The sequence below is a fragment of the Centruroides vittatus genome, unplaced genomic scaffold (genome assembly GCF_030686945.1).
Source record: "Centruroides vittatus isolate TY-2023 unplaced genomic scaffold, ASM3068694v2 scaffold_2520, whole genome shotgun sequence".
Taxonomy (NCBI): Eukaryota; Metazoa; Arthropoda; class Arachnida; order Scorpiones; family Buthidae; genus Centruroides; species Centruroides vittatus.
In genome coordinates, this window is record NW_027122689.1 from 3,361,696 (window position 1) to 3,377,099 (window position 15,404).

The 15,404-nt window shown below is 40.6% G+C and overlaps 1 protein-coding gene across 1 annotated transcript; it reads right to left on the reverse strand.

Moving 5' to 3' along the window:
• Positions 1-10,407: 10,407 nt before the first annotated feature.
• On the reverse strand, positions 10,408-11,181 carry LOC136987557 (uncharacterized). Its single transcript, XM_067285301.1, has one exon. The coding sequence runs from the start codon at positions 11,179-11,181 to the stop codon at positions 10,408-10,410; it is 774 nt and encodes a 257-aa protein (XP_067141402.1).
• Between the last annotated feature and the right edge of the window lie 4,223 nt (positions 11,182-15,404).

Genomic DNA, 15,404 nt, shown 5'->3' on the forward strand with positions numbered 1-15,404 from the left:
AGAGGATGCGTTGACGCGTCTCCGCGACCTGGTTGAAAAGCCTTGTAGCAAATACGTACTTGGTATATTTTTTGATATTAAAGGTGCTTTTGACCACCTATGGTGGCCCTCGATAATGAGCGAATTGAGGTATATGTAGTGTCCTAATGATTTATAAAAGTTACTTAATACACCGTTCGGAGATAGACGTGACATGTGGCATAATGCTCATACCCCAATATAAATATCTAAATACTTAACAGAGTCGGCAACCTTTATAACCTTGTTATTAAGCCTGACCCTTGGCGGCCGTTTCTTGCTCATTTTGCCTTTCAGCAAAATCGCCACCGTCTTATCAACCAACAGCTCTAACTTATTTACCACAAGCCATTTTTGAAGCATCTCAACCCAATTTTGACTATGGGACTTCAGCTCACTCCTCGATTTACCGGATATAATTAAAACCAAATCATCCGCGTAAGCAATATACTCAACGCGATGCTCATTAAAAATCCTTAGGACACCATCAAATACTAAGTTCCAGAGGACAGATTTGAGAACCGACTCCTGAGGACAACCCCTATTCACCTTCTTTATCACCTTTAGGTTGGCTTCCTCGTACACCACCTCTCTACGTGACAGATAGTCCTTAAGGTGTTTGGTATGTTGAAGCAAAGCATTAGGAAGGAATGGCGCTCCAGTTTCACAACTCTGTGTGTTTTATATAAAGGTTTATTTTTAAATAGCCTACTTTATGGTATTTTAGCATGGCATGACCTCCTTAAGGGTTAAATTAGATGGCATGACTTCCCAAAGTTAAATTAGAAAGGGGCCAAAGGAATGTCTTATTGATTTTAACAAAGGGTTATAACACGGTTTCTACTGTACCCTTCAGATGATTGCAGGGCTTTTACCTATCGATTTAGAAATAGATTGTAGGTATTATAGTACCCTTATTAATAAATGCATGGCTTTTAATTTTGGTGGTGTGGTGTATGACGGCACTGCAACTAGCATTAGTAATAAAGAAAAATGAGGTGTTAAAGGTCTTAAATGGTATGTGGCAAGACCGGTGGAACAGATCAGATAAAGGGAGAGTTACCTACGGGTCCTTCCCTAGTATTAATAAAAGATTAAAGGCTAAATGGTTTGAGCCAAATTAGTATTCCACATAAATTGTAAGTGGACATGGTGACCTCAAAAGTAAACCGAGGTCATTCCACCTGGTCGAGGATGACCATTGTGAGCGCTGTGCCATCAACACCCTCCAACATTTTATGTTAGGCTGTAATATATTCTATAGTGATATTGCGGAGCTAAAGGGTATTTTAAATATAACAGTGGCGTGCCGTCATTAGAAGCAGTGGAAGCGCCGCTTAACTTGTATTTTCTAAAATATAAATTTTTATATTTTAACGTACTTTGAATTAATTAAAATTAATATTTTATTATAACTGCATTATGTATCTTATTAAAAAATTCTATACTATATGTGAAAAAAACGATAAGATTGCTATTGTATATTTGAATATCAGTGGCGTAATGAAAGCGCTGGAATGTCGAAACAGGTCAGCTTCCAAGCAGCCAGATTATCGCATGCGCTTTACAGAGCATCAATCTCACACGGTTTAGCTGGTGGACGCTACACACGTATAACGTTTCCAACAGACAGGTTCAGGGCTGTTAGCCACCTGCCTGCTAGAAACTGGGTCAGCTTCCAAGCAGCAGATTATAGGCATTGGCGCATGCGCTTTACAGAGCACCAACCTCACACGCACGTCACTGGATGCTACACACGTATAACGCTTCGAATGTTTCTATCCAGGACCGGTTCCGGGCTGTTAGCTGCCTGCCTGCTAGATATTCGGCCGCCCTCACCCCATTATGTGAATCACGAGTAGACTAGATTTATAACTTCACCAACCGATAGGAGTTTACTGGCATGTTTTTATGATAGTTCTGCATAGTTGACAGGAGTTAAAAAAAATCCGTTAAAATATTTGATATTTTTATTCCGCTCTCCCATCTTACATTACTTACGGATTTCAATGTTAAACCGGTGATATTACGATTTAGTACGTCCCATCTGCAAGGGGATGCAGAAAAAACGTGTGCAATTCTTGTATAATGTTAAAAAAATTAACCGTTACTTTGGGAGCATCATTTACAACCAAAATTTAATGAATAAGACGTACAAGATACAAAAAAGCTCTAGAATTTATTTTCCTTAAATTTACGATTTATGTATCGGTTGTCACAGAAATTTGTCTTTCCGCTTTTTTCCCAAGACTACAAATATTCGAGTACAAAGTAACCGGTTTCGACTTATTTCTACTTAAGAAGTAGTTAAATAATTAAGCGATTAGGGAATTAGGGACGTAAATGATAGAGCCGAAATGTTACTTAAACAGAAGCTTAACCGAACGAATCTCTTGCCGAGTTCAGTGGAGACTGATCTCTTCATAATATTAGATGTAATAAAGACAGAAATTTTTCCAGTTCAATGAGAGTCGGTGGCGTAGCGTGGGTGTCAGCCGCCTGGGGCGGAGAAAAATTTTGCCGCCCCCCTTATTTAGGTATAAGTAATGAAAAATTCCGTGCTCATTTCAATCGGTCCGAATCGAAGGTGCGACAAAAATATAAAATAAAATGGTTCAAATTTTTACAAGATATTATTATGATTTATTGTGAAATTTTGCCGCCCCTAAAAGTGCCGCCCGGGGCGCGCCGCCCTTGCCGCCCCCACTACGCTACGCCACTGATGAGAGTGACCGAAAAGTTGTAAATTTTGGAAATTTCCGTGGACACTTGGTCCTAAATCGAATTAGTTAGAAAACGAACGACGGACAATCTGTTAAGTTTAACATAGCTGTAAAAATCTAAATATGGTGAGAAACGTGTAAAATTTACAACAACCCTGTCGCGTTCTTTGAGGTATACTAGTGATGCGACAAAAGAAGCATTTGACATTGACCGGTATCAGCACCCTCGGGATTTGGCACGCACACACGGCACACCTACCTGGACCATCTCCGATTCCATTCATTAGCCACTGGTAGGGAGCTATTTCACTAAGTGGATTGTTTTAAGATTTAAAAAGTAAAGAATATTTCGTTATTTTTATGTACGTTTCTTCACAAAGTTATATTTAACTAGCAGGTAGGCCCGGCGTTGCTCGGGCAAAAGTAACGATAGCGTTGAGATTGAGTTTATTACGTTATAGTCACAAAAGAAAAAGAGTAATTTCATCAACGAACTAAGTATTTCTAAAGAAATGTCGAATTTGAAAATCGAATGTTCTAAAGAAGAAAAGTCGAGAAGAACCGAACTAATCTGTTTAAATTTGAAAATCGAATATGTTCTAACATAGTACTCTTTTTCTTTTTTTTTCCTCCAGCGCCCGTAAATCTTGCACGTCGCTTTCTCTTGTTCTCCATTGTTATTTAACACTTCCATTGTTATTAACACTTTGGTACTTAAATTTGGTATTCTGTGTACCAAATTTCAACTTTCAACTCCTAACCGTTTGGGCTCTGCGCTGATTATTATTATTGTGTTGGGTTAAGTGAGATATACTCGGTTAACACCGGTGGCTGTGTACTATGCCGGACCAAAGTCAAGGCATAGTAACCAAAACAGAAATTAAAGAAGTGTATCAGTGTGTGTGTCTCACAATATGACATATATTCAATACAGTGGCCTTCTGTAGTGTGATGTATGTGTTTCTATTCAATAGTAATGTGCCCAGGCTTTTGTGCAGTGTGTGTGGTATGACACCTGTAGAGTAGAGAACGACAGGTACAATAAGCACCCTATCCATCCTCCACAGATGTCTTATTTCTTGGGCGAGTTCTGTGTACTTGCTAATTTTTTCAGCACATGCATTTTGTATATTGTGAGTGTTTGGAATGGATATGTCTATAATGTATGTGATTTTATTGTGTTTGTCAATGAGTGTGATGTCTGGTCTGTTGTGGTAAATTGCTTTATTTGTGATTATGGCTCTGTCGTAGTACATTTTGTGCGTGTTGTTTTCCAATACTGTCAATATTTGTTTTACGATATTTGTAGTATGGTTCGTGGATGTCTACTAATTTGTGTTTCTTTACAAGCTCTTGGTGTATTATATTTGTTACTTGATTATGTCTGTGTAGATAATCTGTCTGTGCCAGGAGCTTGCAACCAGATGTGATGTGTTGTATAGTTTCTGGCATGACATGACATTTTCTGCATGTGTCATTTGTGAGTGTTGCATCTTTGAGTATGTGTTTTCTGTAGTTTTTAGTATTTATGACCTGATCCTGTATGGCGATCATGAATCCTTCCGTCTCCCCAAAGAGGCATTCCCGAGCTAACCGGCTGTTTGACGCAGTTTTGTCAACAAAATCCTGGGCCAGATCATACGGATGCCTGCCATGGAGTGCCTTTCGAGCCCACGATTGCTTAATGGTGTCTATGCTTTTTATATGTTGTGTTGTGTCCATATGATGTGAGTGTAAGTTTAATGGTGTGTTATTCGAGTCTGCTAGAGTTACTGCTTTATGTAATTGTGATGTTTCTTGTTTTTTGTAGAAAAACTCTCGCAGTGACTGTATTTGTTTGTAGTGAAGATTAACTATGTCAATCAGGCCACGTCCGCCATCTTTACGTGGAAGGGTTAATCTTTCTGTGGCGGATTTAGGATGATGTTGTTTATGCTTAGTAAGTGTTGTTCTTGTTTTCCTTTGGAGTTGCTCGAGATCTGTGTGAGTCCAATGTATAACTCCAAAAGAATATGTGAGTACTGGGATGACATATGTGTTTATTGCTTTAACTGTGTTCTGAGAATAGCATTTAACCTACTTTGGTATTCTTTAATTAATCTTTGCTTTATTTGTGCATGTTCTGTTAGTTTGGCTTGTTGGAATCCTAAATACTTGTAGAACTCGCCCTCTTCCATGGATTCGATAACGTCTCCATTTCCAAGTGCAAAATCTTCTTTCTTCAGGATTCCTTTTTCTATGTGAACTGTTTTGCATTTATCTAGGCCAAATTCCATTTGTATGTCCTTGGTGTATGAATGTGTGATTTGTAGGAGTTGATGAAGTTGTTTTTGTGTGGATGCATAAAGTTTTATGTCATCCATGTACATGAGATGTGACAGTGTATACTGTGTTGTTTTTTCATGCCTGATATTGTAGCCATATTGTGTGTTGTTTAACATGTTGGATAATGGATTCAAGGCTAGGCAGAACCAGAGAGGACTCAAGGAATCTCCTTGAAAATTTCCTCGCCTAATAAAGATTTGGTTTGTTTGTATGGAAGTGTTATGAACCCTGATATGTAGTGTTGTTCTCCAGTGCTGCATAGTGTTTTGGAAGAATGTAATGAGTGATGGATGTATTTTGTACATGTGTAGAATATGTAGCAGCCAACTGTGTGGAACACGGTCGAATGCTTTTCTGTAGTCTATATATGCCATGTGTATGTTTCTGTGTTGTTTGTGTGCTTGCCGTAGAATGACTGAATCTATGAGTAACTGTTCTTTGAATCCCTTGTGATTTCTACGGCAACCTTTTTGTTGTTCCGTTAGAATGTCGTATTCTTCAACATGTTTGTATATTTTGTTTGCGATACATGATGTCAATAATTTGTAGAGTGTTGGAAGACATGTAATTGGTCTGTATTGTGTGGGGTCTGTGATATTGTTGTTTTTAGGTTTCATGTAGGTGATGCCCTGAGTAAGAAAATTTGGCATGTCTTGTGGATTGATGATGATGTGTGTTAGGTGTTCAGCTAGTTCCTGGTGCAGTGATGTAAACTTTTTGTACCAGAAATTGTGAATGTTGTCTACACCAGGTGTCTTCCAGGTGTTGTGCGTTCTGTTAACAGAGTAGCGGATGTCGTGTACGTTTATTTCAGCACAGGGCATAGTTTGTTGTGCAAGTTTCTGTTCTCTTCCTCGATCCAGCCTGCATCGGCATTGTGCGTGACAGCACTGGACCAAAGAGAAGACCAATATGTTGTGAGTTCTTCTTCTGTTGGTGTGCCACTGTGCTGTGTATCAGTGTTTGCTTTGTTATTAATTTGTCTTTAAAAGAGTTTTTCATTGTTTGTAAATAATTTATTTTGTTGTTTTCGTAGTGTACATGTTTTGTAACGTTTGAGTCTTCGTGCTTTGGCAGCAAGTTTTTGTTTTAGTGTATCAATGTATTCTGTAATGTGTGTGTTGTGATGTTTGTGTTTTTTATGTGTTTTTATTTTCTTGAAAATGTTTTTGAGCTGTTTCCTTAATTTGAGTGTTATGTTGCTTTTAGTGTATTGTGTCAGCCTGCCTAATTGCTGTCTAATGTCATTTATTTGTATTTCTATTCTTCTCTGCCAGGCAGGCTTATGATAGTATTGTGTTTTCTGTGTATTTGTCTGTTACTGTACTTTCAGTCCATGGTGTGTCACTACTGTGACTGCCCCAGCATAAACTAATGTATGAATGTCTGCGAGTGTAGAAATTGAATGAATGTAGTGTGGTATTAAGTGAGTGTTTACATAATTTAGTGTTTTTCCTACTTCCTTTGACGTGTTGATTTTTGGTATTCGTGGTCGTTGTGTGGGATCTGTGCCTGTATATTTAGTGAGTGTTTCCTGAAATAAAAGTAAGAGCGTATTAACTAAATTCATGTCTACGTTATCAGTGATGGACGAGGAAGTGTCTGTAGTATCATTAGTGGTAATTGTTGTATGTGTGTTATTATCAATGCTTGTTGCTGGATTATCCTAACAGGTTACATGATCTTCATTAATGTTAGATGTTTCTGTCTGTTGATGTATTTGATCAGCAACCTGTTGTTTGATAATTTCAAGTGTTGTTTGTGGAATAAGGTTGTTGTGTATAATTGTTGTTTTTTGATCAACAACCCTTTGTTCGGTGACAGTGAGGTGAGGATATTGTTGTGTGAATTTATGGTGTAGTTGTTGTCTGTATGCTGTCATGTTTGTTTCAAGTTTTGTGATTGTGTAATAAGTACGAATGATAAACTCGTTCATTTCTACTGTCCATTTCATCCGTTGGCGTGGTTTTCCAGCCTTTGTGGTCTGTGGATGCATTGCCACAGAAACACCAAGGCTGGGTTGGTTCTTTAGGGTTCTTGATGAAATTACCACAGAACTTAACGGATAAAACAAATTTATTTGGAGCTCTAGTACAGAGAGTGTCAGCAGTACCATGCACGTGGTCAGAAAGGCTAACCGGGAGACAAAGGGCAAAATCTAGGGTAACAGTAAGTGTTGCCAGGTTGGCCACATACTCCCTCCCCAGTGACAACGCTCAGGAACTTTGAAGGAAAACGTACAGTTCGTCCAGAACGAGTTGTCCGTGGGCAAGGTGCCTTGATTTGTGTGGTCTCATTTGGCGGGTGGTCATTTCTATTCACAGGTCCATTGTCATTGTTGGAGGATGGCGGAGAAGTGGTTGTATCTTTAAGAAAGAAGGCGGGTTTGAGACGGTCGATTGAAACAGTTTGTTTCCCACGAGGTGTGTCTAAGTCGAAGTGTTTTTCTGAGTGTCGTAGGACATGGAAAGGGCCGTCGTAGATTGGTTGTAGTGGTTTTCGTGATGCATCATGGCGCACGAAGACGTGCGAGGCATTCATCAACTCGGGGTGTAAAAATATATTCTTAGATGAGTGGTGGACATCTCTGACCGGGCGGATTGACCTCATATGATCCTTTAACCTGCGGATCAAGGTAGGAAAGTTGTCGGTGGAAGTAGTCTCATGGTGGACGAGGAGGTCCGAAGGCAGTGCAATGGGTTCGCCATATGTGATCTCTGCTGCTGTAGTGTTGTAGTTGGGGATGACATAGGATCTTAGCCCCAAGAGGATGGTTGGGAGTTTAGCAACCCAGTTATCAGTCAGTTGAGCTCTCAGCGAGGACTTTAGCTGACGATGCCACCGTTCAATTTTCCCATTTGCAGCTGGGTGGTATGCCGTTGTTTTAATGTGGCTAATTCCCAGGGCTTTGGTGAGATCAGCAAAAAGTTGGCATTCAAACTGGCGACCCCTGTCAGTGGTTATAATGCGTGGTATGCCAAACCGTGCGATCCATGTAGAAAGGATTACATTGGCTATAGTCTCAGCTGAGATGTCTGCCACCGGTATGGCTTCTGGCCAACGTGAAAATCTGTCTATGATTGTGACTAGATAGGTAAAGCCTTGGCAAAATGGCAAGGGACCCACTATATCCACATTGATGTGAAAAAACGGCGATCGACTTGGCTGTAGGTCCCCACTGCACTGTTAGTATGTCTTCCTACTTTGACTCTCTGACAAGGAATGCAGGTTTTAGCCCACAATCTGACATCTTTCCTTATTGATGGCCAAATAAAGCGTTTGCTGACCAGGTCCACTGAACCTCTCATTCCCGGATGTGCTAACCCATGTAGGGAGTCGAAAACTAGCCGGCGGTACTGTTCAGGTACATAAGGCCTGTATTTGCCTGTTGAGATATCGCATGTCACTTCAATGCCGTTATCGAGGCAAACCTTTTGAAATTTCAGCGAACATGTTTGTGATTGTTGAAGTTGAGCCAGCTCTTGGTCCACAGCTTGTGCAGTGGCAATATCTTCCAGGGGTCTTCCTGTTGGGAGAAAAATGGAGCTAATTCTTGAGCAGACATCTGCAGCTACGTTATCCTTCCCTGGTATGTACCTGATATCTGTGGTAAATTGGCCAATGTAGTCTAAATGACGGAGTTGGCGAGGGGCCTTATCTGAACGTTGCTGGAATGCGTAGGTTAGGGGCTTATGATCAGTATATATCGTGAAATTTCTGCCTTCTAAAATGTGGCGGAAGTATCTCACTGCTGAATATGCCGCTAAAAGTTCACGGTCATATGTGCTATAGTTGACTTGTGGTTTGGTTAGCGCTTTAGAAAAGAAGCCTAGAGGTTCGACAATGGACCTGTTCTTTTGTTGAAGAGCTGCGCCTATTGCGAAATCTGATGCATCCACCATCAACATCATTGGAAGATCAGTGGAGGGATGGGCCAAGAGGCAAGCACCTGCTAATTCCTCTTTAAGTCGTTCATAGGCTGCGATTGACTCTGGGGTCCATTGCACTTTTCGTTTATCTCTTTTCCTGGTGTCTTTGCACAAATCAAAAAGAGCTTGTTGCGTGCGTGCCGTGTTGGGAAGTGAGCGTCTATAAAAGTTGACCAGTCCTAATAATTTTCGGAGCTGTTCTATAGTATCCGGGCGTGGAAAGTTTCGGATGGTTTGAACTCGTTCGGGCAGGGGAACAATTCCTGCTTGGGAGACATTGTAGCCCAGGAAAGAAACCTCCTGCACACCAAAAACACACTTCGACAGGTTGATGTTGATGTCATGCCTGTGGAGTCTAGTGAACAGTGTTCTTAAATGGGATACGTGCTCCTCCTCTGAACGAGATGCGACGAGGAGGTCATCAAGGTACGAGTAGACAAAGTCTAATTCACGTAAAATATTGTGGATATATCTTTGAAATGACTGGGCAGCGTTGCGTAGTCCAAATGGCAATTTTAGAAATTCAAATAAGCCAAAGGTTGTGATCACAGCCGTTTTTGGAACGTCCTCTGGTGCCACAGGTATGTGGTGAAATGCCCGCACCAGGTCTATTTTAGAAAAGATGGATTTGCCTCTGAGTTGGCAATTGAAATTTTGAAGGTGGAGTATCGGGTACCTGTCTGGTATAGTGATAGCGTTCAAGGCCCGATAGTCCCCACAAGGACGCCATGAACCGTCCTTCTTTGGAACAAAATGTAAAGGGCTGGACCAGCAACTTTTGGAGGGCCTGCATATTCCCATGTCTATCATCTGTTGGAATTCCAGCTTTGCCTGTGCGAGCTTATCAGGAGAAAGTCGTCTTGGCTTAGCGGTGACTGGAGCTCCTGTCGTGACGATTGTATGGTAGACATTATGGTCACTAACTTGCTGATATGTGGGTTGTTCCTTCAGGAGGTTAGGAAACTCTAAGAGAAGCTTGGAATACTTCTGTTGAGGTGATACCATTAGCACTGTCTGCTGATTTGTGGTGGTGGTAGTTCCTGGGGTTGCCAGGTGAGTGAGATTATCTCTTAAGCACCTATTCTTTAAATCCACAAGAATGCCGAAGTGGCTTAGAAAGTCTGCTCCTATAATAGGGTGCTGTACATCTGCTAATGTAAATGGCCAGCAAAACGTTCGTCGGAGTCCAATATCAAGTTTAAGGAGGCGCTCCCCATATGTAGGTATCACGGAGCCATTAGCTGCGTACAGTTGGCGATTACTGATATGTCGTTTTTCTAGAGTTGTGGGAGGTAAGACAGAGATGTCTGCCCCCGAGTCTACCAGGAATCTGCGACCAGTGGTAGTATCAAAAATAAATAAGCGATTGGATGTTTTCTCCCCGCTCTTCTGGGTCGCAAAGAGAGCGGGGCTTAGTCGTTTCCCGAAGCTTCCTTGATGACACGTCTAAAAGAACAAGGTGGTGTGCACTTCTTGGCATTAGCTTTGAATTTTAAGTGATACCAACAAACATTATAACCCGGTAGATTCGGACTGGGAGAACGTCGTCGTCTCTCTGAGCGTGAGGGGGAACGTGCTCGTAATTCGTGGATCGACATGGCAAGTTCTGACACAGCTTTCTCCAAGCGAGAGAGCCGATCTGTCTGGTGTGCGGTTGCATCACTGGTGGAACATATGTCTGAATTGGGACTGGTTATCTCCATAATTTTATCAGCCATAGCGGCCAAGGTATGGAGACTGTCTTGTTTGGTCACTAAAACTGAACGCACGTTGTTAGGCAACCTCTGTAGAAAGAGCGTTCTAAGAAATTTGTCCGTTACTTGCGTACCGGCCAGTGCTCGCATTTTTCTTAGTAGTGCAGAGGGCTTTTTGTCTCCTAGCTCGATTTCTAAAAGTAATTTTTTTGCCTTCCTACTTTCAGATTCTTCGAACTCGTCGATTAATCGCGACTTTAGGTCCGTGTAGGGCGTGCTCGTCAACGGTTGGGATATAAGATCGGCGACCAATTCGGCTATTTCACAGTCGAGCGATCCTAGTACATGATGGTATTTCGTAACCTCTGTTGTGATATTAGAGACAGCAAATTGTGATTCCACCTGTGTGAACCATACTCTAGCGTTCTTTCTCCAAAATGGTGGAATTTTCACCGATACACGTGCTACCTCAACGGGGTCTTCGCTTTTCATCGTGACGGAAATATATAACTAATTAACTACTCACAGAATTGGGTAAATAAGTTCTTGTGATCACGTTCGGGTCACCACTTTGGGGTTCTTGATGAAATAACTACAGAACTTAACGGATAAAACAAATTTATTTGGAGCTCTAGTACAGAGAGTGTCAGCAGTACCATGCACGTGGTCAGAAAGGCTGACCGGGAGACAAAGGGCAAAATCTAGGGTAACAGTAAGTGTTGCCAGGTTGGCCACAGTTCCTCACATCTGTTGGGCATTGCAGTAGCCACGCTTGGGCCGGTGCTGCTTTCGCCACCGGTAACCAGGAGAGACTGCGGCCTATTTTTCGAACATGAGCCTCTGCCTAACCCACGAACGCGGACCTCGTTAACCCGGGCGACGTCCGAGCCGGTATCACACTTTGATCTAGTTATCACCATAATAAATATCTCCACAGAATGTGGGTGTGGTCACTCTTAGCTTCATTTCTCCCCATAGACCTTACTGGCATGGGTGTCCCTACCAGGAGCTTGTGCTCCAGCCTGCATTGCCCTATGGATCAGTAAAATTACTGGGCTCTCCCACCACGACCAGGTGGTGACCACGGGAGAGTTATTATTATTATTATTATTATTATTATTAACACGTCTCGATTATATATATAGATTATAAGTTTCTTTATAAGTATATTCATACAATTGAAGAATTTTTTGTACCAGGCATGTATATTCATCACACATTTTGTTTTACCAAGTGTTTTTTTTTTATAATTTTAATTTTAGCCCTTATATCGTGGCTAGTGATTCAAAAATTTATTTTAAAAAGGTTTTGGCTCGAGACCATGTAATGAAAAAGAAAACGTTATTAAAAGAGAAAGACCGATGCCTAAATTAAATATAAATACGTGGACAAAAAAATTTCGACATTTTGACGATAAAATTTATGACGAACGACGATTCTTTCGTAAAATTGAAGCAATTTGGAAATCAAAATAGAATAGAATTTAACATTGGTAGACGATGTAAAATAAATATTGAAAATTATAGCGAGATAATTACGATTAATAGGTATATCTAAATTAATAGACGTTATATGTTTTTTCTCAAAGCGAGAATTGGCATTTAGAGGGCGTAGGGAATTTATTGAATCTAATAACGGAGGTAATTATATTGAACTTTCTTATTTATTAAGTACGTCGGATAATCTATTAAAAATACATTTAAAGATGTATACGGTTTTCACTGGCTTATCGAACAAACGAATACGAACGGGCCCTGACGCGCAATTGCCCCTGTAAGTCGGCTTCTTACAGAAACACGGCTTCCCTATCATCAAATGTCACGGCACGCCACTGAAATATAAGCTCCTCTTTTAATGGCAGGCCGTGCCAAACTCTCGACGTGTATATGTTAGGCTCAAAGATCGAAATCGCTCATGGAACAAAAAAAAAAAATAAATAAACAGCCACAACGCGTTGTGGCTAACTCAAAACGATCACAAAGCGAAATTCGATATTTGACCACTACGTGTTGTGGTGATTAAGAAAAGCCTTGCCGATGCAACCACGATAGAGAATCATAGGACACACAGTGGTTTGTAACTTTAAAATATGGATTCTAGACTCGAATCATTTTTATTTACAATCTTTAATGCCGAACAACATTAGTTCTACAAGTTTTCCTAGAAATTTAATTTTTATACTTAAAAAAATTTCAAGGAAAAATGTATGGAGAAAAATACACATTTGTTTGTTTCGTTTTGCTAAAACAGCGCTAAAGGTCTAACTACTTGTAGGTGCTTGATATACTATACACGATGAAATAAATATCAGCTGCTAAAGTTAAAAACCATTTTGCGACGGATTTATTAAGGTCAAAAGCCACTACATGTTCCGGATGTTAACTAATAACCAGGTGATGATAAGAAAATAAAACTTTCTTTTTTATTATGATTTATTTATCTTCGATCATCTTATATACGCAGGTAACAAAATTATTTACCATACACAGAAATTTAACTCGATTACTTTACAAGATTTAATCATTCGGGAAAATCTTTTGCGGTGCTCGATATGTCAACGTTTTCTAACAACTAATTTACTGAAAATAATTACTGTACTTTGTCCGGAACTTTTATTAATAAATCAGTCATTTTTATGAGAATCGAGAATGTTGCGGAGTTATTTTCGCCGATTGTTTTCGAACGGACTATCGACGAAAACCGAGGTATCACTGTACAGTGTACACCCATGTACTGTACCTAGCATCAATCTGCATTATTTCTTAGGCCGCGACTCCACTAGCCGTAAAACGGCCGTAAAACCCCTCGCCGTAAAAGCTTTTAATTACGTGACTTATTTGCCTTTGCGCTCGGATTGCGGTGGAGGTCCGGCTAGCGAAGCTTTTTACGGCGACGGTACTATTACGGTGTATACGCGATATATCGATATAAAGACGACAATTATATTCTACGAGTTTTCTCTGTACTATAATTACAAATATAGTAAAAGTAATATCTTTACTTTCATATATTGACTTTTATTATTATATTATTAAGATAATATACAGCATTTATAAGCTTAGCTTTTTTATTATATACTCCTCTAAATTGAAGGATTTTCCTCTGGCCGTTCATATCGCGTGTTTTAGGCATCCATTATTATAATCGGGATACCTCTCGTCGTAGATACACGAATACTTTCGGATGTTTTCGATAAATCTTTCCAGATCTTCTAGAGTAGCCACCAGAGAACGTACACAAAAGCTCGTTTTCCGCCATTTTTGCACCGTGTCACGATGACCTAGATTTAACTGACTTCTGATTGGTGGATGGTACCGGTTTAAGGTCGTATTCGCTTCGAAAGTTGAACACTGCTCGACTCGCTTTTACGTTGGTTTTACGACCTGCTCGGGCGTAAAATATCATGGTCACGTGATTAAAAGTTTTTACGGCGAGGGGTTTTACGGCCCTTTTACGGCTAGTGGAGTCGCGGCCTTAGCTTCTGTTGTCCTACCCTAAAACCAGTGGCGTAGCTAGCATGGGTGATACCCGGTGCAGATATCGTAGTGTCACCCTTTTTAACTCTTTTATAAAACACTGTTGAATTGTAATATCTTCGCACTCGAGCAACTTGAACGCTATATCGAATATGCGATGTCGCGACGTATGAGTTTAGATTTATAGAATAAATCACAGTAAGATTTTCAGCTGGTGCGAGCTCTCGTGGCGTCTCCTCATAGCGAAGAAACTGTCATGGGAGGCGAGCCGTTGACTTTTTTTTTAGGTACAGGCCTACCGGGTTACCCCTACCCGAGTGATACCCGGGGCGGGCCGCCCCCACCGCCCCCTTCTAGCTACGCCTATGCCTAAAACCCTCCAGTTATAGGGAAAAACAGAATGGTTTTAAGCTAAAACGTTTTTCAGCAAAACTTGTGGCGCGATGAGTAATAAGACCACAGAACACAGGGTAGTTTAATATAAGACTACTCGAAACATTACTCTGAGAAGTTTGAAATTACTCTAGGAAAGGGTAATTACCCTAGAAATGGCAGCACTGGTCAAGAATGAACACAATACAAACTCCGCAAGTGTTTGCAATGCGCCCGTTGATAAGTTACAACCTATCCTTCGTATGGTGGTTGCATCAGCTAACGTTCGGAACGCGTTATGGCTTTTCTTAATCAAATATGAAAGCCACGACACGAATTTCGCGTTGTGGTCGCGTTTTTTTCGCTCAATGAGCGATTTCGGTCTGTGCTTAACATATATAAAATACATATCTTCTGATTGGTGGCAGGAAGAGTCTAAAAGAAACAAAATCCAAGATTTGACGGTCAAACGGCCGAGGCTGTTAAGACATCTTATTACCGCTTTGGAGGACCCGGGATGGGATTCGAGCGGTGGAAAAATCTCGAGAATTTTCATAGATGACTTGTCGGATAGGCGATGTTCCCTCACTCACCCGGACACCCCATTGTGGGTCCGAACGAACTCGTAATGGGCATTAAAAAAAAGGTTCTATTATGAGTTAGTGCCCACAGCGGGACGAGACAACAGAAAATAACAACAACATTAATAATAAACGCTGTTATTTAAACACTTATGTACTATTTATTTATACAGTAAATAAATCATATTAAAATTTGTAAATAATTATAACCATTAGTATCTTATTTTTTTTCTAAACCACGTCCCCGAACGTGTTGCGTAATTAGCGAAATCTGGCGGCGATAATT

What these genes read in the sequence shown, in the direction of transcription:
- LOC136987557 (XM_067285301.1), bottom strand. Translation starts at nt 11,181, where the DNA reads ATGAAAAGCGAAGACCCCGTTGAGGTAGCACGTGTATCGGTGAAAATT.